Source organism: Rattus norvegicus, chromosome 2 (assembly GCF_036323735.1).
Source record: "Rattus norvegicus strain BN/NHsdMcwi chromosome 2, GRCr8, whole genome shotgun sequence".
NCBI lineage: Eukaryota > Metazoa > Chordata > Mammalia > Rodentia > Muridae > Rattus > Rattus norvegicus.
The window spans coordinates 227,385,736-227,406,471 of NC_086020.1; the positions used below are offsets into that span (position 1 = coordinate 227,385,736).

The 20,736-nt window shown below is 39.4% G+C and overlaps 1 protein-coding gene across 5 annotated transcripts in view; it reads right to left on the bottom strand.

Annotated features, from left to right (window-relative positions):
• Bank1 (B-cell scaffold protein with ankyrin repeats 1) overlaps positions 1–20,736 on the bottom strand; it is a 270,011-nt gene that overhangs the window by 181,738 nt on the left and 67,537 nt on the right. For all 5 annotated transcript variants that reach the window (XM_017591004.3, XM_039102804.2, XM_039102806.2 and 2 more), the window contains exons 3-5: positions 19,434–19,585; positions 12,112–12,250; positions 6,169–6,308 (exon numbers count right to left, since the gene is read on the bottom strand). In XM_017591004.3, the coding sequence (XP_017446493.1) occupies positions 6,169–6,308; positions 12,112–12,250; positions 19,434–19,585 (431 nt within the window). The remainder of the gene's footprint in view (positions 1–6,168; positions 6,309–12,111; positions 12,251–19,433; positions 19,586–20,736) is intronic.

Below are 20,736 nucleotides of genomic sequence, written 5' to 3' on the forward strand. Positions count from 1 at the left end.
CATGCCATTGAGTTTTACTTAGACATATGACTATTTGCTGGCTGCAGAGAAGAAACTGTAATATTTGTCCGGTTGGCTAAGAATGTTGTATCATAATATAATTAATGATAGTCATGAGAATAGAGACCATTTTATCATAATCCTAAACGAAAGCCTAAAGAGACACTGACTAGCTCACCTGTATCTATTATCAATAATTTGTAACAACTTATTGCTAAGTATGCATCACAAGACAAGACTTTAAACAACTATAACACTAACATATTCAAAGGGGTATCTTTTGAAAATATCTTATAAACGGATGGCATGGTTCCTTCCTAAAGGAGTTTTGGTGTTTTTCTCTTGGTTTGTTTGGAGAACCATTTTCCAATTGTGTAGCAGCATTGGACTCATTACTACAATTCTTACAGTCATTATCTTTAACCATATTCCTCCAAGTCCTTTCAATTTCTGCTTCTATCAGACGCATTAATATTTCAGCTATGCTCCACTAACTCCCAAGAAGTCTGTGCCTGTGTTATAATGGCTGTTGGAACACAGAGCTCTAATTATTTGGTGATTTGAGACTGAGTGTGTACCGTTCCATTCAAAGTACATATCAAGCAATCGCATGCCTAGCATCAGAGAACCAATATCTGTGCTTCTGATGATGAAACAGAAACACGAATAGGGAATTTTGTGCTTCAGGACCTTGAATGTAATGACAGACCTTAATTTGAGAAATAGTGTACATCTAGGTGTACATCAAGTTAGAAGTCATCGATATTATGAAGAGATACATTAGGATATCACAGGAGAATATCACTAAACAAAACACACTGGAATTAAAATGTTCTGGGCGAGTTATAATGAACTAAGTGAGGTCAGTGAGGGAAAAGAGAAGATTGTGTAAAAGAGATGTGCAAAGGCCCTGTGGCAGACTACAGAAACTAGTTTGAGAAACAAAATAGCATTATACCTGATAGGTAGAGGAAAAAGAGGAGTGAGATTAACTTATGCAGAAAAATAGGGTCAGTATCTGTAAAGCTATATTGCTCTTATTAAACATTCTTTATGTATATAAGTTGAGTACATTTGTACCTAATATGGCTGTGTGCACATGGAAGCCAGGGTCCAACACTGGTTTCCTTGCTCCATTGAGCACCACCCACCCATCTTCTTCAGAAAGGGTCTCTCACTGAATCTGGAGCTCATCAACTTGGCAAACTCCACCCTTTCTTTCTTTCATCTGTAGATGGTAGAAGAGCTCAATATGAACACGGGACAGTGGCTACCAGAGAAATGGGAAGTGTGAAGGTGGCAGCCATAGGAGGCTGAGTACACAAAAACATTCCCTGCAGAGGTAAGTTCTAAAATCAGAACGCAGTGCAGTGGCCACAGCTAGGCATAACCTACTCCGTACTGTCAAGGACAGGAGGAGAGGAGCCAGTAGTGTGCAGACGAGAAATGATCCGGAGGAGAGAATACTCATCACCCGCATCTTATCAGTAGGCTCCGAACATGCTGGAAGACCACATCATGCCAGCCAATGTGCGTAATTATTAACTTTAAATTTAAAAAGACATAGAAAACCTCCACATATCTGTTATAATGCAGTAACTGAACGCAGCACTTTCGAACATAAACTTACAGATTATTTGAGTCTGAAGCAACCACGGAGAGTAAGCATTCTAGATCCCTCACTAGACACCCAAAAAAGTCCTTTAGTGTGAAAGAAACCCAGCTCTCGCAAACTAAGTGGTTGTCATTTTAATAAGGAATTACAGCTTATGCTCATGATCTACCCCGATCTCTGGAGTTGCTCAGTCAATGGCAAAGTGCACTAACTTGTGGTCCATTGCAATAGTGAAACATGACGAAGAATTAGAACACCGTTCCTCATCGCCTGGTCTAACACACTTCTGAGAGGTGGAGATTGCATGAACTGTGGGTTATTCTCTATATGAACCACAAAGTATTTTTAGGGGATGCTTTCACTTCTCTCACTACCTCCTTTGCATACTGGGTTGACAGAGTTTCACTAAGTTATTCAAATAATCTTAGAAAAGAAGGTGTCAGTGAGTTTTCCTCATGTTCTGAAGTAATAAAATGCTAGCTGTGACCCAGACACAAGGAAGTAACTGTGGGAAAGATGGTGGCTTTATGAAGATGAAAAAAAATCCATCTTTTTACCAAGTGTGTTGGGGGGCAGGAAGAACAGTGCTGTAATATATTTTTGCATGATATGAGCACATAGTAGCCTCAAAAGAATACTAAGGTGAACAATGACGTACTGAAGAAACATGGAGGGATGCACTGATAAGAGATGGTTCTGGAAAAGGTTTGAGAGCCTTTATCACAGGCATAGAAATGAGGTTGAATATTCCTGTCCTTTGAGAACAGAAAGTCGACTGCACACTCCAGCTAACACCATTGCCCCTCCCTGCATTTTCACTTGCATCAAAAGGGGGTGGTGAAAATTGGAAGGTTGGCACCAACATTTTGACACGGATAAGGGCCTAGTGGAAATTTTAGAAAATTACTAGAAAGAGAAGGGGTTCCCAGAAGAGAATCTTCAAAAGAAACTATTCTGAGCACAAGTTTAACTGGGTGAAGAAATTCCCCTTAAGGACATTAATAGTGTTAGAACACACTGGGCACACTTGTACTGTGTTAGGTTCCCAAGCCAGTACCTTTCCTCATTCCAACCCCTCTGACTTTAGTGTTGGGGAGGCCTCCATCACTGAAAAAAATGCCTGAGAGCTATGACAAGTGGGGAAACATTGATGCTGGATCATATTTTCAGGGGTTTCAGTTCATGGTCAGCTGGCATTACCATTCTTAGGCCTGTACCAAGGCAGAGTCACTGGGCAAGAAGTGTAGGCAGAGGGAAGTGACTCCCCTTGGCAGCTGAGAAGAAGGGGAGAGAGAAAAGCAGGGTCTTAGAACAAAATCTGTCCTCACAAGGGGACATCCAATAACATAAAGTTCTTTTAAAGAACAAGATGACTAAGAATTACTATATTCTTTTAGTAGTTGACCTAGTTTCACTATAGTCATTTCTTGAAAAAAGATAACACTTTGCTGTCCCCAAGACACTTGTGTAAATAGGATGAAAGCCTCACAGGTTTTAATTATCTTTGTGAGAGAGAAATTGCAGTATTTCTAACTCCAGTATTTGAATCTTAATTATCCCCGCCCCCCCCCACCAAAACAAAGTTTAGATATTTTTTCACAGGAAGAGCTGTCTGTTTTAAGTATGGCACTATGGATCGAGACTTTATTAGGATTGGGATTTTAGAGTTTACCATTCCGGGAAAAAAAAGGAATGATGAAGAAATAGATCGTTAAGTTAATTGAGTTAAAGTGTTCTAAACCTTAATGGACATGGCTAAAACAAAACAAAATTAGTTCTTCCATTAATTCTTTATTAAAACTCATAGAATGATCATGTTGCCCTGTTGTTCAATAGCTTTTAAATACCATGTAAAGTCTCTTGTTGTGAGTTCTGGGAAAACCGAGGAACAAAATGCACAGATTTCTCATTAATTACTCTTTCCTCAAACTCACACTGGGTTTAGACTATTACATGCCCAGCAGCATTTACGCGGCTATAGAAGAATCCTGTCAGTAATTTCAGACTTACTGAAATCATATCTGCCCTTGAACCGTGTGCGAACTTCACAGCAGATTTTACAGTCTGCCATTTCAGCCAGGCAGGCAGGGTGTTGACAAACTCATAACTTGCTGCACATTTTCTTACAAATAAACAATAATTATGGTGAGTATGATCACAATGTGTGTTGCGTTTTGAGTAGAGGTATTCAATGGGCCATTTGCAAAGTATACAAATTATTGGATTTAGTGTCATAAAAAGGAAATAATCACTGTAGTTTTCTATCTGAACTCACAAGAGTAATTTGTACATGACTGACCTTAAAACACACCAAGGAAATATTTCTGTAGTTCTTCCTCTGTCAAATATAGGATCTTCCTTACGGTGAATTTAGATAACTGTGCAGATTTAGAGGATCCCCAGTCCACTGCAATCTATGCTCTATGGTGTGGAACTAAAGCAAGGCTACTCATTCCAGCCTATGATAGAACATTCGAGTTGGCCTAGGGCCCAGTGTACTTGCCAAGACCCCACTGTGCTTCCCTTAATCCCCCAATAATCCCTAGGCCCTGAGGTCAGGTCAGTAGCAAAATCCTCACATGTCTCCCCATTCAGGTACTTTAACCTTAACTCTAATGTCTCTCTTTGCCAGTAGGAAATTTGCTGTCCACAGGCTAGACTAGCTCTGACTTTGGAGACTCAGTGTGCATGCTGATCCTAATAGCAAAACTGCAATCCAGTCCGTCTTCCCTGTACAGGCTCCTGGGCCTTGGGGAGGGAAAAATTATAGCATAGCCACAGTCTTTTCTCACCTCCCATTTCAGACATGGGGTCAAAATAAATTAGCGTTTTTTCTAGATTCCTAAAATCTGCACATTTACTTCAAGCTACAGTAGAAATCATAACTTGCACATAATTTTATCCTAAAAAAGAACTATGTCCAGAAGCCCTACCTGAAATTTTCACTATGTACTAACTGCCCCTTGGCATTAAACCCAGTGCTACAGTCATGTATTTGGAAACTACTTCTGCACCAACCATAGACAGAGAATACTTTCTATTCCCTTTATTAAGTTTTAGTTATGAATAGAATTTTTAATACAAGACAAGGTAAGGTAGACTTGACACAAGAAAAGGAAGTAATGGACTTCAAGCTATTATGTTTGCCCTTGTTTTGCTACTGCAATATAGATGACTTGTCAAACGTCTCCAGACTTTCCAGTCTGACAAATGGCATTTCACTCTCCATTCTTTCCTAAGACATTTGGCTTTTCCATTGTCCTAAAATGTACCACTCACAGAGAAGAATGCTGAAGTGTGGCACAAAGTAAGTCAAGCCTCCCCTGTCAGTCACAAAAGGATCTTGCCAGCCTGTCGACATCACTGTCCTGGACAGTTTTGCTACAGATTTCAAAGGTAAATGCGAAGATCACACTGTTTGAACCAAACCTCCCTTCTCTTCTACCCCCTCCTGACCTGCTCTCCCAGCCAGACAATTAAGCCATGTTTATAATTCTAACTGTAAGTATAAAGAAAGAAAACTAATCAACCAACCAAACAAACAGAAAGAACAATAATCCCCACACTTTCCTACTTCCTTTATAGCATCAAATCTTATACAATTTCTATTTCACATTAAAATATTTATTTCATTTTGAAACTCCTTGGAACAAACGTATAAGTGATATATTTTCATATAAAACCCGATTTCTTCCTATTAAAAGTTTTTTTTAATGCAGAAACCAAACTAATACCTTAAGCTTTCTGAAAAATCTTTCATATAACCTACACAAGAAAACATGTCAAGGATGGGTCATCCATCATGAAATCCCCATCTCTAAGCAACATTTTGTCACGTGAGAGGAAAGATCTGGGGACTCTTCCTCATGCCACAATTTATCTGATTGCTTGTTTGTTGTTTTTTTCCTGTGTAGCCGTGGCTGTCCTGGAACTTGCTCAGTAGACCAGGCTATCCTCTGAACTCATGGAGATCTACCTGTCTCTACCTCTTGAGTGTGCTCCAACCGCCTGACCTATCTAGAATTCTTAATGAACATGTCTGATTCAATAATTTTGACTATCAGGTAACAGTAAGGAATGAAAGTCAGAACAATCTAAAAATGTCCACGTGAATGCAGATACAAGATTCTTTCCAAGTTCTCCCTGTTTGGTGGTAGCTGGGGTCATCTGACAGAGCCTTAAAGCATCAGATCCACAGTCTGATTTTCTTCTGTTTTGTGCTGTCCCCTTCTATGTAAAGAAATTCATTTCTCAATGGTGCTCTTTGATTCTCTCTCTTCTCTTATCTATCTGCTCTGTAATTGCTTTAAATAGAACTGTCCCGATAGCCACGTTGTAATGGACAAGCTGTCTCTGGCTGGCATTATCAGGAGTGACTTGACTGAAGCAAAGTAATGGGTCTGTATCTCTGCGCCTCAGAGGGTGGCTTCCTCCCTTCATGTGGATCATCCATCCATTCACATTCTCTAAACCATGCACCAAATCAAGGCTCCTCTCTCCCCACATCAGCCCTCTAGCACACACTTGATTTGCTTCTAGACAGATCATCTTACCTGGCACAAACCCTTGTCCGGGTCTGACACTCTAAATGGACTTTCTGTTGCTTTTGCTGCTGAATAGTATTTGATCTCTGTTGTGGCCTTGATCATTCCATCACAATAGATATTGACAGTGACCAAACCAGCTGGAAAATCTTACAAAACACAAGGAAGAGTTAATAGCAGAGTATAATGCTTATCAGGGTGTTTGTTTCAATTTTAGGAAGAAGAAATACAATTAATTACATGAATGTTTCTAGAAATTTTATGTTGAGGTAAGGTTGATTGAAATTTAGAAAAATGTAGCAACTGATTAGAATGAGAGATCCGGGGGAAAGCAAATGTATCCAGAATCTTCAGGATTCTTTCTGGGTTATCCCTCCCTTCCCACTTGCTCCCTCCCTCCCTCCCTCCCTCCCTCCCTCCTTCCCTCCCTCCTTGCTCCCTCCAGTCCTTCCTCCCTCCCTTCCTCCCTCTCTCCTTTTTTCCCTCCTTCTTTCCCTCCCATCTCTCCCTCCCTACATTTATACATCTTTCCATCTAGTCAATCTTTTATCCATCCATCCACCCATCCATCCACCCACCCATCCATCCATCTATCCATCCATCCATCCATCCATCCATCCATCCATCCATCCATCCAAGTCATCCACCTGTCCGTCTGAAGCCTTTCTGTAAACAAGTTGTTCAAATGACTGACAAACTGTACTTTGGATTCTACTGTAATATACCAACAGAATTAAAATTACATTAAAAACCTGGGGCCTTTCATTAAAAAATAAAAAATAAACAATTATTTTAATTTAAAAATAATGTTTTAGTGTAACAAGTTTAAGCAAAGTTTGCCTTTGGAACTACTCAAAGGATAAATTTGAACAGCTTTTACTCTGTCATTGAGAGATTATTCAAATTCTCCTGGAAATGTCATGCAAACTCTGGAGTTCAGAAGTCTCATGAAAAGACCAGCATCTTAAGCTATGAATGCTTAACTTTCTTAAAAATTCTTCACATGTCACCTTGTGAAGAAATAAGCACACCCTGTCATTTAGCTCAGGTAAATGGAAAGCCAACAAGAGGAATCTGAAACCAAACAGGATCAAGAAACTAAAATTTCTATCTTCTCATTCTTGAAGAGACATTTTACTTGTTTTATAAAATGCTATGCACCAGAATATATCACAGTTTTCCCCCCAAATAGACATCCAATGAGAATGAGAGAAATAACATCAGAGTCAACGTTATAACATGCATGTTCTGAGCTAATGTGGGGAGTGTGTGGTTGAGAGGAAGTTGGTGTTGCTAGAACTGAATAAAATTGGTTTCAATAGACTTTATGTAACTGGCTTCAGCTTAATGTATGGTTTCAGATTAAAACATTTTAAAATTCTTTTCCAGAAAAATACCTAGAAACCACACACTGAACATAAATTTACTGATCAATTGTTTCTTTCACATAAAAGTTCAGCACAGTAAGCAAGTTCTCCCAACACTACCCTTTGCATGAGATAAGAAGATATAATTTATATTATCTAGAGCACAGTTTCATAATTAATAAAAATTCAATGCTTTTGTTCATGCATTACATATTTCTTTCAACTTTTAATTAGATCCCCCCCCCCCGCGCTGTTAGGTTTGTTTCCTCGTGATGTTGTTGGTATCGGAGGAATACTTTGTTTCTTCTGCTTAGAAATTAGTTAATATTTCTAGTTGAAAACTTTACCATGTTCTTAAGACTTAGCTCGAAGCTGAAACTATAGTAATTTCAAATTGCTTTAGCCATAGGAAAAATTAGGTCCCTGGGAAAATCAAGTGATTAGAGAAACATCCAATTATTGAGCTGGTAGGGTGGGTAGGCCCCTAACCAGATGCATTCTCTCAGGTAAAAAACTGAGGGCAAAGGTGAAATAGGTCAAAGGGGAAGAAAGGAGTCTAAGAATTTCCTTCCATCCGAGCATCACTGAATACGGTATTGGATTTTTCTTGCATTGTTACCAGCTGAAAAAACACGTGGCACCGGTGTTATCTCTTATAAAAAATTCAAAATTTCAAAAATTACAGATTCAGTTTCTAAGATTAAGCTCAGTTCAAGTTCCACAAGTGAGTGACACTTAGTGATATCTGTCTTTCTCTAAATGGCTTGTTTCCCCTTAGTGTTTTTTATTTTCCTTCAACTTGTTATTAGTATACAGCTTTATCTTTGATATGGTTGAATAATATTCATACAAGTGCACATAAAGTACAGATATTGTTTTGTCTATTTCTCTATTAATGAGTATGGATGGGAATTTCACTCCGTGGCTACTGTGGACAATTCTTGCAATCAACATGGCAGTGCAGGGTGCTCTGCACATAAGATGATTTTTTTCCCTCAGGGTATACTTCTGATTGGACCTATGGAGTCAGATGATAATGGTATATTCAACTTCTTTCCATAATGTTGCATTGTTCCATTCTCAGCAACAGGTTAGAGATTCTCTTCCCCCATCCTCTCTGGGGCTTGTTACTTTGTGTCCTTTGATAATAGCCATTCTGATGTAGTGAGGTGGTCATCCCTCCTGGTTGTCCTTTTTTCTCCTGATGATTAGGGATCTTGAGCATTTTACCTCATATGTGTTGGTCACTTCTTTTACGTGTCTATGTATATGATTTCCTATTCTTTTGTAACTGAAAATTTACACATGATACTCGGATCAAGCTTTGCTCCTTCCCACCTCCTCCCATCTCTCTCTTTCTTCCTCATCTATCCAACTCTCTCTCTCTTTAGGAAACAAACAAGCAAAGAAGGAAACAAACAAGCAAACCAAATTAAAAAACAGCAAAACACACAAATACACACACACACACACACACACACACACACGCACACGCACACGCACACACATGAAATAATAGGACTACTCTGCTGGTGTTGAATTTCATATATTTTCTGGGCATTAATCTCTTATCAAAGAGTTCGTAAATACTTTCTCCCATTCGTTGGCTGTCTCTTAACTCTGTCAATCATTTCCTTTGCTGTGCTGTAGGTTTTTCTTGTGTGTGTGTGTGTGTGTGTGTGTGTGTGTGTGTGTGTGTGTGTGTATTTTGGGTTTTTTGTTTGTTTTAATTTTTATTTTAATAAAATTCTACTTGTCTATTATTATATTTCTTTCTTATTCTTTAAAGTATCTTATGAAAGTTTAGTCTTAGTGTTAAGATGTTTGAAAAATGTTTTCTTCTGATTGTTTCAGTAACTTTGCTGTATTTTATTCGTTCCACTACTCTGGGCATTCAGTATACCAAGCACAAATCTTAGGTAATTTGACTACTTTTATTGGACAACTTGATCCGATACTTGAGAAATATTATTTAAGTGCTTCTTAATTTGTGATATTGACATTTCTGTATTGATTTATTTTAACTACATTTACTTTGATCCCTAGTACGAATTACTTAGAAATTGCCATTCACTTAGTCATTTAAAAACCTGACAAGGGTAGTAGGGACTAGGAAGAAGAAAATAAAAGGAGAGAGAGAGAGAGAGAGAGAGAGAGAGAGAGAGAGAGAGAGAGAGAGAGAATCTTCCCTCCACATTTCTACGTGTTTCTCTATAATAGGAAACTATGTCTGAATGTTTGTAAATCACTGGAATAAAGACTCTGCTTCTGAGAACTCAACTTCACTGCCAGCTGGGTGAGAGATCCACAGAGAAATTTAATAAACAATACTTGCTTAGAAATATAAATACAGTGAATAATCCCTAGCTTCTTACTTAATTTATTTAATTTGCATATTTTGCAATTATGAGTATTTTATATTTCCATATCCGTAAGAGTAAATACGGTTTTATATAAGATATTTATAAAGTTCATATTTCTGAAGTTTTATAATTGTGTGCTCAATTTAAAAAAATGCCATAAAATAAGTAGTCTTACATTTAAAAATATTTATTTTCACTATTTTTAATTTTTTATGTATATCTATGTATGGGTACATGTATGTGAAAATAGATGCCGGTGGAAACCAGAGTGAGTGTCAAATCCCCAGGAGCTAGAAATATAGAAAGTTGGGGGAAGCTCATCTTACAACTGTAGGTATTGGGAATCAACCTTGGGTTTCTGTAAGAGCAATATGTACTTTTAACTGTCCAACCATTTCTCCAGCACAAAATATTCTTCCATTTATGTAAAAACTTTCCAGAATTGATAAGCTAATTTTTGTTTCAGGACAAGCAGATTGTATTATGAGGAAGTATGCTTAGTCTGTCTTAAATTTAGAGTCTAACACAGTTTAGCATGGAGCAAGGAAAAATGAATAATCAAATGATTAGCTTCACAAATGAGATAGAATAGGACGAGAACAATAATGTAGATGTGGTCCTGGGCAGACACCCAAAAGATGCTCTAACATATAACAAGGACACATGCTCCACTATGTTCATAGCAGCCTTATTTATAATAGGCAGAAACTGGAAGCAACCCAGATGTCCTTCAACAGAACGGATACCAAAAATGTGGTACATCTACACAATGGAATACTATTCAGCTATTAAAAACAATGACTTCATGAAATTCACAGGCAAATGGACAGATCTAGAAAGCTATCATCCTGAGTGAGGTAACTCAGTCATAAAAATCTCTATTCTCAAGCACCATGATACAACTCACAGACCACATGAAGCTCAAGAGGAAGGAAGACCAAATAGTGGATTCTTCAGTTCTACTTAGAAGGGGGAACAAAATAATCAAGGGTAGTAGTGGGTGGGAGGGACTTAGGAGGAGGAGAGGAGGGGGAGGGGAAAAAGAGGGGCAGAATCATGTATGGGAGCAGATGGGGGAGATGTACAGAGGGTCATGGAATTGAACAGAGGTGTGTAGCAATGGGGGATGGGAAAGTGGCGGTACCAACCAGAAAGTCCCAGATGCTAGGAAAGCAAGTGCCTCCTAGGACTCCACAGGGTTGACATTAACTGAAATACCCCGCAAAGAGGAGGGAGAACCTGTCAAGACCATATCCAGAGTTTAGGCATGGTTCCTGGTTGAGGGATGGGGCCACCCACCCATCTCCAAAATGTTAACACAGAATTGTTCCTGTCTAAAGGAAATACAGGGACAAATATTGGGATAGAGACTGAAGGAAAGACCATCCAGAGACTGCTCCACCTGGGGATCCATCCTATATGCAGACACCAAACCCAGTCACTATTGCTGATGCCAAGAAGTGCTTGCTGACAAGAGTCTGATATGAATGTCTCCTGAGAGACTCTGCCAGATCCTGACCAATACAGATGGGGATGCTCAAAGCCAACCATAGGACTGATCACAGGGACCCCAGTGGAGGAGTTAGGGGAAGCAGTGAAGGAGCTAAAGGTGCCTTATCTGGCATCAATGGGAGGGGAGGCCCTTGATCCTGTGAAGGCTAGATGTATCCTCATAGAAGCAGGGTAATGGGGAATGTGATAGGGGGTTTGCAGAGGGGAAACAAAGAAAGGGGATAACATGTGAAATGTAAATAAATAAAAAAAATCCAATTAAAAAAAAGAAAATATTGAAAAAGAATTAGGCTTTATAAAACAGCCAAGAATTTTCCAAGGCTAGGACTGAAGACAGAAAAAAAGGAAACAGAAAGTTCTTTAATAAAATTAAATATATGTGAATCCTCACGCTACATAAAGGAAATAAATTTAGTTCCATATTTAACAGCTACTATATATCAACGTCTTCTCACTGACATACTTAGTAATGTTTGATGTTACTGGCTGCTGTTCCCCTAAACGGTATACAAACGAAGTTCGGAGGATTTACACAATCTCCCTTTTGCAAATCAGATTAATAATAACAACGTTGAACATGTATGAATTAACACAGGAAGCACCTGCAGAGCAGACTCAGTTTCTGCAGGGAAGTGAAACCATGTATCATAAATCACAGGAAGGGAACTCAGGGAGAGGTTTTATTCTTATTAAAACACGAAATTTCTCACCTGCAGCTTTCATACGCCAGACACTCTTACTCCAGCGTGCGGGCCGAGCTCGGAGGCGCTTGCTGGTCGACGCAAATTCAACTTCCAGAATTTCACCAGTTAGTTCGTCTTTCAACAGAATGGATATCTCACCGGGACTCTGTAAAGATACAATACATCAAGCACTTCAAAGAGTGGTCCCTCACCAAAGTGCCTGCAGCATTCATCAGTGGTCAAACTCTTTTTTGTTGAATAGTTTATGTATTTACATTACAAATGTTATCCCCTTTTCAGGTTTCCCCCTCTTCCTCCTCCCCTCCCCCTTATGAGGATGCTCTCCCCTCCCACCCACCCACTCCCACCTCACCACCCTGGCATTCCCCTATATTGGGGAAATGACCCTTCACAGGACCAAGGGCTTCTTCTCCTATTGATGCTAGACAAGGCCATCCTATGCTACACATGTGGCTGGAACCATGGGTCCCCCCAAGTGTATTCTTTGGTTGGTGGTTTAGTCTCTGGGAGCCCTGGGGGTTCTGGTTGGTTGATATTGTTGGTCTTCCTATGGGGTTGCAAACCCCTTCAGCTCCCTCAGTCCTTTCTCTAACTCCTCCACAGGGGTCCCTGTGCTCAGTCTGATGGTTGCTTGAAAGCATCTTAATCTGTATCAGTAAGGCTCTAGCAGAGCCTCTCAGGAGACATCAATATCAGGCTCCTGTCAGCAAGCTCTTCTTGGCATTAATAATAGTGACTGGGTTTGGTGGTTACATATGGGATGGATCCCCAGGTGGCCTCTCTGGGTGACCTTTCCTTTAGTCTCTGCTCCACTGCTAAACTGTCAGTCAATCCGTCTGTCCTATTGTATTTTCAACCATGTTCAGATATACATAAGTTCACGACTCACTGCATTTTAAATTAATTACTTTAATAGCTATCAAATTCGATTCCATCCCCAACCACGCTTTACAACTGAGATCAGTGAGAACACAATTACATCCTTTACCCTCCCTTCTTCCTGAACATCGATCGCTTTGCACTGCAGGGTCTCAGAACTCAGACCATTGCACACACAGCAACAGTTCAGTCAAGTCCTTTCTCACGTGTGTTTTTTTGACATTTCAACAATTCATTACTCCGTTTATCTCTGTCTCCATCCCCCTGTCCCTGTCCCTGTCCCTGTCTCTCCCGCTCCCCTCCCCCTCTCCCCCTCTCTCTGTCTATGTCTGCATAAACTTAACAAATTTAAGTTTCGAACCTCTTACATTAAAACACAATGAAAATATTAATATTACAAAGTTCCACAGTTTGTGTAGTAGAAGTTCTTATATAAGGGCCTATGATGGTTTCTGACATGACTAAAGTTACACAACTGAAAATTTCAAGATTTAATTATGTTGGAGAAGTTTGAGCTGTGAACAGAGGTAAAAATATAGAGACTGTTTTTTGGGGGTACTAAATCTAGAATAGTATATAATAACCAAGAAGAATGAAGTTAATATAGAGATTGGAAATGGATAAGCATTTTAGATGTCTATCTACTTTATAGAAATTATGACATACATTGTTTATATAAGGGTATCATCTCAAACACAAACTGAAACTCAGATAAACATGTACATGCACACACATGTGCACACAAAACACACAATTTATATACACACATGTATGCATGCACTGCATGTATACACATGCACACACACACTCACGCACACTCACGCACAGAGACACACACATACACAGACACACCCTAGTTAGTTCTGAAATGGAGAAGACAAGTAATACAATTTAATATTATATTATAAAACCTGTTAAGAATTATCAAACTTGCAGATCCACATTATTCTTATATTATGTTATCTGATGCTGTGAAAAGTAAACTATTTAGTGATTTTCTCAGATATCATCTGCCAAAAGTCCTTGTCATTGTAAAATCATCCTAAGAGTCAATAGGAACCTCAGAGGTACACTTGCAAGACACATTTATTAAAAAGCCACCAACTCAAATGTTTCTTACTCTTGTGTTATTGCTTTAAGCAAAGTCACACACCAGTAAAAATCCCATCTTAGTGGGGAACACCCCGGCCTTCCTACAACCGCTCTGTAACGCCACCAATCGCTCAGGTCCACTTCAGGCATTCTTAGTAGTAGTCACATTCCAAATATTTATCCAAGTCTGGTTTAAGTTTCTCTTTACATGAGAGAACAGAACCCACCTCACAGGACCTGCCATCATTGCAGCTTCTGCTCCTGTCCCTGACAGGTAACATGACGGCTTCTAAGGAACATAGTCATATCTGCACTTCATACGTTCAATGTCCTCGCATCTCTCACTCAACCCCAATGACTTCACGTTTCATTTTGGCTCTAGCTCTCACTAGCCATTGTTGAACACTCTTCAGTGTTCTTTTCAATGCCTATGTCACTCCTTGCTTGATTCTGGAACTGCTAAGCTCAGGTGTGCTCTCCAAACTCTTTATTCTCTAAGGCCTGTCACTCTCATTTCTGAGAAGCCCTACATATGATGCTACTTATGCACCGGGGTCCCACCATAATACAGGGCAGGATGCCACCTTGATTTTTAACATTTAAGTGTTTTACTGGATATTTCTTATTTACATTTCAAATTTTATCCCCTTTCCCCCACCCAACACCCACCCAACCATTCCAGCAAAAAGTTGCAAGTAGAAGACGCCCTAAGGGAAGCACCCGCATCTTCGTTTGCACCATGGTCTGCTTTCTTGCATCCAAGACCCTCAGAGGCACACGGGACTCAAAGGGGCTTTAAAAACCATTGGTTTAATAGTTTGCTGCCATTGCCCTGAAATGCAAACTAAATTTGAACACAGGGCTTTGCATTTTCATTCTGCAAGTTAAGTAGCTGGAACTCTTTAAAGCTGATGCTGCCTTGTTGATCAGCTCTGGTTCCTTGCTCTGGTTCCTCACAGCTATGCTTTCTACCAAAGTCCCACTCATATTTTATAGTACCCTCCCTCTAACTTTAGCCTGCGAGAACTTAAAAACTCTCAAGCGAGCACTAACACGTTCACATCTACATCTGTACTCGGCCATTACTAAGTCAACCTTTTTATCCGTTGTTAGGTCTCCTCATCCAAAATGCTCTGATAGCATTTTTATCCACAATACTCTGATATATCCTTTTAATATCCTCTGAGCATTATGGATTTAGCGAATCCTCTAAAAATACAATATGTCTGAAAATATGACAGTTTTGAGGTGAATATGTTAGGCACTGTCACTAACCACCCTCCATGTGGGGGCCTTACATCCATCTACATCTCCCTGAAGTGAAGTGCTTAATCCAGGACAGAAGCTCTGGCTTTAGTTTCATGGCTACATTTGATCCAAGAAAAAAAGCTTTATGATGTTCAGATATCATGAATTTATTTTTATCAATTTTGAAGCTGCCATTTAGTCTTTTTGACCCCAAGCTTGAGTCCTTTATTGGGGGATCCAAGAATTCACAGAAATAATGGGTTATGATCATTGCTACTTATAAACTCTAAAGGTAGCTGACTATTCAGAAAACTTAACATTCATAAAAAAGATGGTGATTTAGTCTATAATAAAATAAGTTATGTAGTGCAGTTTTGCTTGGGTGTTTGGGCTGAAATTTAAACAAAGGTAGAAGATGGAGAGCCCAATAGATTACTGTCAGCTCACTAAGGCTTTTACACAGTGACCAATGGCCTTTTCACACATTCATGACTACTTTATGTTAAAAGATTACACCTCAAAGAAGATAGGCTCATGGGATTTGGTGAACTTACTGCATGGGCTTCTGCAGTCAACACCAATTTGCCCCATGCCAGTAGAAAAAGAATTAGAAGGAAGGGGTAGGGATACGTGAAGGATCTTCCACACAGAAAAAAACAAGACGAAGGGAAAAAGCTTGCTTTCAACTGCTATGCTTCTGTGGAGGTGAGAGAGACTTCCTTACATCATCTTTGATGGGGACTCACAGAAAGAGCAGGAGAGGCGAGGGTTCTGAGAAGAGTACTTCTGAAAGCTTTATGTAAGATGTGTGGAAGATGTTAACAGAATCACGAAGGAGCTGACACGTCTCACAAAGTAAGTGAGCACAGGACAACTATGCCAGCTTCACTGAGCCTCAGGCTGGAGCATGAGTTCTTAGTGCCACCATTAGGCAGCAGAGATGATGACTCATTTGTTGTGGGTGTACACCAGGAGACAGAACTTAACTTTAGTAGGATTGCTACTTTGGATAAGATAAGCTACTGTCATGAGTGCGCCTTGTGCATTATGTAATATTTTGCATCTTCTGGTTCCTATCAACTAGACGTCAGGAGCAATTGTGATAATCAGAGATGCTTGCAGTTTTACTCAGCGTCTACCCCTATAAAAGGAAGGGAAAACTCTTCCCAGTGGAGAACCACTATAGAGTCACATCAGTGAAGCCTTGGACAGTGTGAACAAAGGTTGCTGCTCTAAATATCATCCACAAACTCCTTCCATGTGGATTCCATCAGAAAGGTGAAAATGGGTGTGTTATCTGAGCAATGGATACTTTAGGCAGACCTAAGTAACACCAAATTCCTTATAACTGTTACCCTGCAATACAAAATCCAGAGTAATGTGCTACAAAGCCAAATGTCCTGAGCAATAAACACATGAAAAGGCTCTATGCTAAGACAGAACAAAGTATGCAGTCCTATAGAAACGTAAAGAAAGGCTCTATCCACCAACCAAAGAGCATACACAGGCTGGTCAGAGACTCCTAGCACATATGCAGCAGAGGACTGTCCTGTCTGGCCTCAGTAGGAGACGATGAGCCTTACCCCTTAGAGACTTGATGCCCCAGAGTGTGGGGATGTGGAGGGGGACACTCTCTCAGAGTGGGAGAGAGGATGGAGGAAGAACTCTGTGAAGGGGAACCAGGAGGGGAGCAACATTTGGAATGTAAAAAAATAAAATAGTTAATTAATAAAAAATAAAATATAATTCTGTACACAGAATACACCTACTTATTTATTTCTCAAGGAGTAAGGGAATAACCCTTATAAGTAGAACAATGGATCAATACTAAAGAGAAAAATCACATTTTTCTCCTGTTTTGGAAGGGGAACAAGATCGTCAAGGCTCATGGAATTGATAACGTGTAAAAAGAAAGGTTCTGGGAAAGGTTACACAGCAGAAGGCTCGATGTTCCCCAGCTCGTGCGATCACAGGCAGTGAACAGCTTAAAGCTCTACCTCAGTTAGCAGTTTATAAAAACCATCTCTGAAGAGCAAGAGTGGACGGTGAGCTGAAACACTGTAAGAGGCAGGTCCATAGACCCAGTTTCTGTACAGCCAGCAGCAACAGGGCAGGAGTGGTGCTGGAGAACATGGTGGGGAGGAGGGACACCAAATAACCAATTCTCTTCACAAGGAAGGAAGTCTGTGCCCTTATCAGACATGGTCACATCAGCATGTTGGAAACACAGAACCACGCAATGGGTTTTAACCATGCTAGGTATGAATGAGGCTCACTCCCAATTGCCTAGAAACTGTCAGCGATAGCGCTGGTAGGTTCTGGAAGTGTTAGGATCCCAGAGAAATCTCTGTTGTCCCTTTTAAGAAGAGGCATTGGTCTCGGGTCTCAGCCGACACACTACCTAGAAGACTTCTCAGAAAGAAGGTGAAGTTCAAAGGTTGTCACTCCAGATAATTGACGTACACTGAACATTCTTCAGGGAAACCAGAAACACAGTTTTCACTCAGTTGGAACCAAATGGCCTTTTCTGTGGTGCTTCAAGTTATGCTAAGAACTACTTACCGAGAGCCCAAGATTTGTCTGGGGTAACTATTTTTGGTCCAAAGGATGAGATTATCTTGAAAATTTGGAGCATAATGCTGAGTTTAAAATGTCTTCTATGATCTCTTGACTTCTAGGGTTTCTCTTCAAAAGTAGGGTTCTCAAGACAGATTTGATATTGAAATAACCTAACTTTATCAGGCCTGAAAGAATTCTATCTATAGCCATAAAAAAGAAGAAAAGCCCACGATGATCTATTGAAAGGACCCCGGACGAGTCAGCGGCAGAAGAAATGTCGGCTTGAAGACGACTGAAGCCTGCTACTGAGTTTCAATTTTCCTGTGACTAATACAGGGAGGGTTTTATAATACTCAAATTATACAGCCGCAGATAGTTTTTAAATCAGCTCTTTAGACTCATTGCATAACTCCTGGGGAACTATTTTTACTCCAAGTGTCATTTTATTTCCTACTTTGATTTCATCTATCTGAGACTAGATCACATTGCTTTTATTACCTTTCTTTCCTGTTCCTTCCATTGTTTCCGACTCCATGGGAGCTGCCATCTTTGGCTACTTAGCCCCTTTCTCCCCAACGTAAGCTACCCATTCTGTTACCCATGTGGCAACTTGCCTATGCGTCTATGTCTGCTATCTGGAAAGTACACAGTTCAAATTTCCAGCATGTCTGTGGTAGTGTCCAAGTGGTTCTAGTTCCTCAAGCACAGACAGGAAAGTGACTTAAAGGAACAATTCTGTCAGAACAGCATGCTGGGTGAAAGTAAGGAGTTCAAACTTCAGTAACCCTACAGAACATTCAGCTTTGCTGACCACAGCATTGAGGGAAAGCATCAGAGACCTCCTGATGTCAGGTCATGGAAAGCCACCAGCCTCTTCTAGACGGACCTTTTCGAGAATCTCCCATAAGGTTCTTTTGGGGTCCTTTTCACCCAAGGACACCATAGCTATTGAGATTCAGCACCAAGATCCAAACTCTTCCCATGGTTTAGTTTACTCATTCAATCCAAGACAGGCATAGGGGAAGAAACGTCAAATATGCTTTTATATTGCTACTTTCTCCAAGCCCTCCCTCTAACTGTATTCTTATTCCTGAGAGATTAATTCTTCTACCTTGCATGGTATCACCATCCCATAACACATTTACAATTTTTAAATGGTGATAAAAATAAGTGATTTTAAGTACCATTCAACAGTGAATATCCCTTTAGGAAAATAAAATATTTAATCTGCTTGTTGTGAAATCAAGTTATTAAAAGTAGCTTTATATATATATGTATTTCTATATGTATTTATACATATATTTATATATGTATATGTATTTATACATACATATATATATACATAAATATATATACAGCATGTGTATCTTTTTTAAAGTGTCAAGTCATGTTTTATAAAAGTCAAGCATTTGTATTAAATGCCCACTAGGCACTACTTAGTATTCTAGGTTCTGGGACAGGGTTGGGAAAGAGAGCAAAGTGAAATCACATTGTGGTAAAATGTAGTGTTTATGAAAACAACAGGGCACTTAAAGGCCGCCAGCACTGACCTCACATGAAATTTCCCCAGGAAGCACTAGTACCCTAGGCACAGATGGTCGCAAAGCTGCTAGGTCATCAGTTCCCTTCTGTCCACGTAGGTCCTCAGAGTATTTTGCTCTTGAGTCTGTCGGAAGGCTGACCTCAAGGTAGTCTTCAGGACCTGTAATAAATTACGCGAATACAAGTTATTATCATCCCATCCACTACTAAAAGACCAATTGCTGGGGAACAAATTTCATCAGTACAGAGAGTGAGTCTTGGACAGTTGAAATAATAATCTTTATCATTAAAATAATGTCTTGATTGAATACTATTATAATACTTATGACTAAGCCTCACTGGTTATGTGATTATATGTTCATCTGCTTGTCAAATCTTCACAAAACTTTCAAATATCACGGTTTTCCATTGCTATTAATAAGCTAGTGCAATATTAGAAAATTCACTTCATGTGACAACTGTAAAAAAGTTCAGTTAGTACACTGAAGCCGAAGTACTAATATATATATATATATATATATATATATATATATATATATATATATGTGTGTGTGTGTGTGTGTGTGTGTGTGTGTGTGTGTGTATATACACACACATACATAGATATTCTAATTTTTAAGTACTAATTATAAGCCGGGAATGGTTGTTACACCTGCCAACTCCAGAATTGCAAGCGGGAAAAGATAGCTGTGCTAAAAGTTCAAGTCCAGTGTGGGTTACATAATGCGTTCCAGAACATTGGGCTAAAGCATAAATATTAAACAACTATTAAGTAAAATAACGCTACTCACTAAGTTTAACAGTGAGACTCATGACGGGTAGGTGACCTAGCAGTTCAGAGCCCTTAGTGCTTTTCCAGAAGACCCAAGTAGTTCAGGTCCAGCACCCATATCAGGCAGCTCCCAACTGCCTTTGACTCTAGCTTCCCAGCCTCCTTAGACACTCACACATAGATGCATATACTTACCTAGATAAATATGCACATATAGAAATACAAATAATAAAATATGTATACTAATCAAAATATATAAGTGTTCTATGAAAATAAGTGATTCCATTCAAATGGCAATTCTAGGAACAATGAAATATATCACTATGCATTTCAGAGCTTAGAGATGGGTTAAGGGACGGGTGTTTGCATTGTTTAACATGTAACAGGAGCATTAATCTCAATTATCCAAACTGTTCGCAGTTGAAGGAAAAAATAAAAAAAATGTTATGAATAATAAACCTATTTTAAAAAGCTACTCAGTGTCAAAAAACCCAAAGTGTGTTTATTCAGACCATACAGCTTAAATTAGGGTTTTTCAG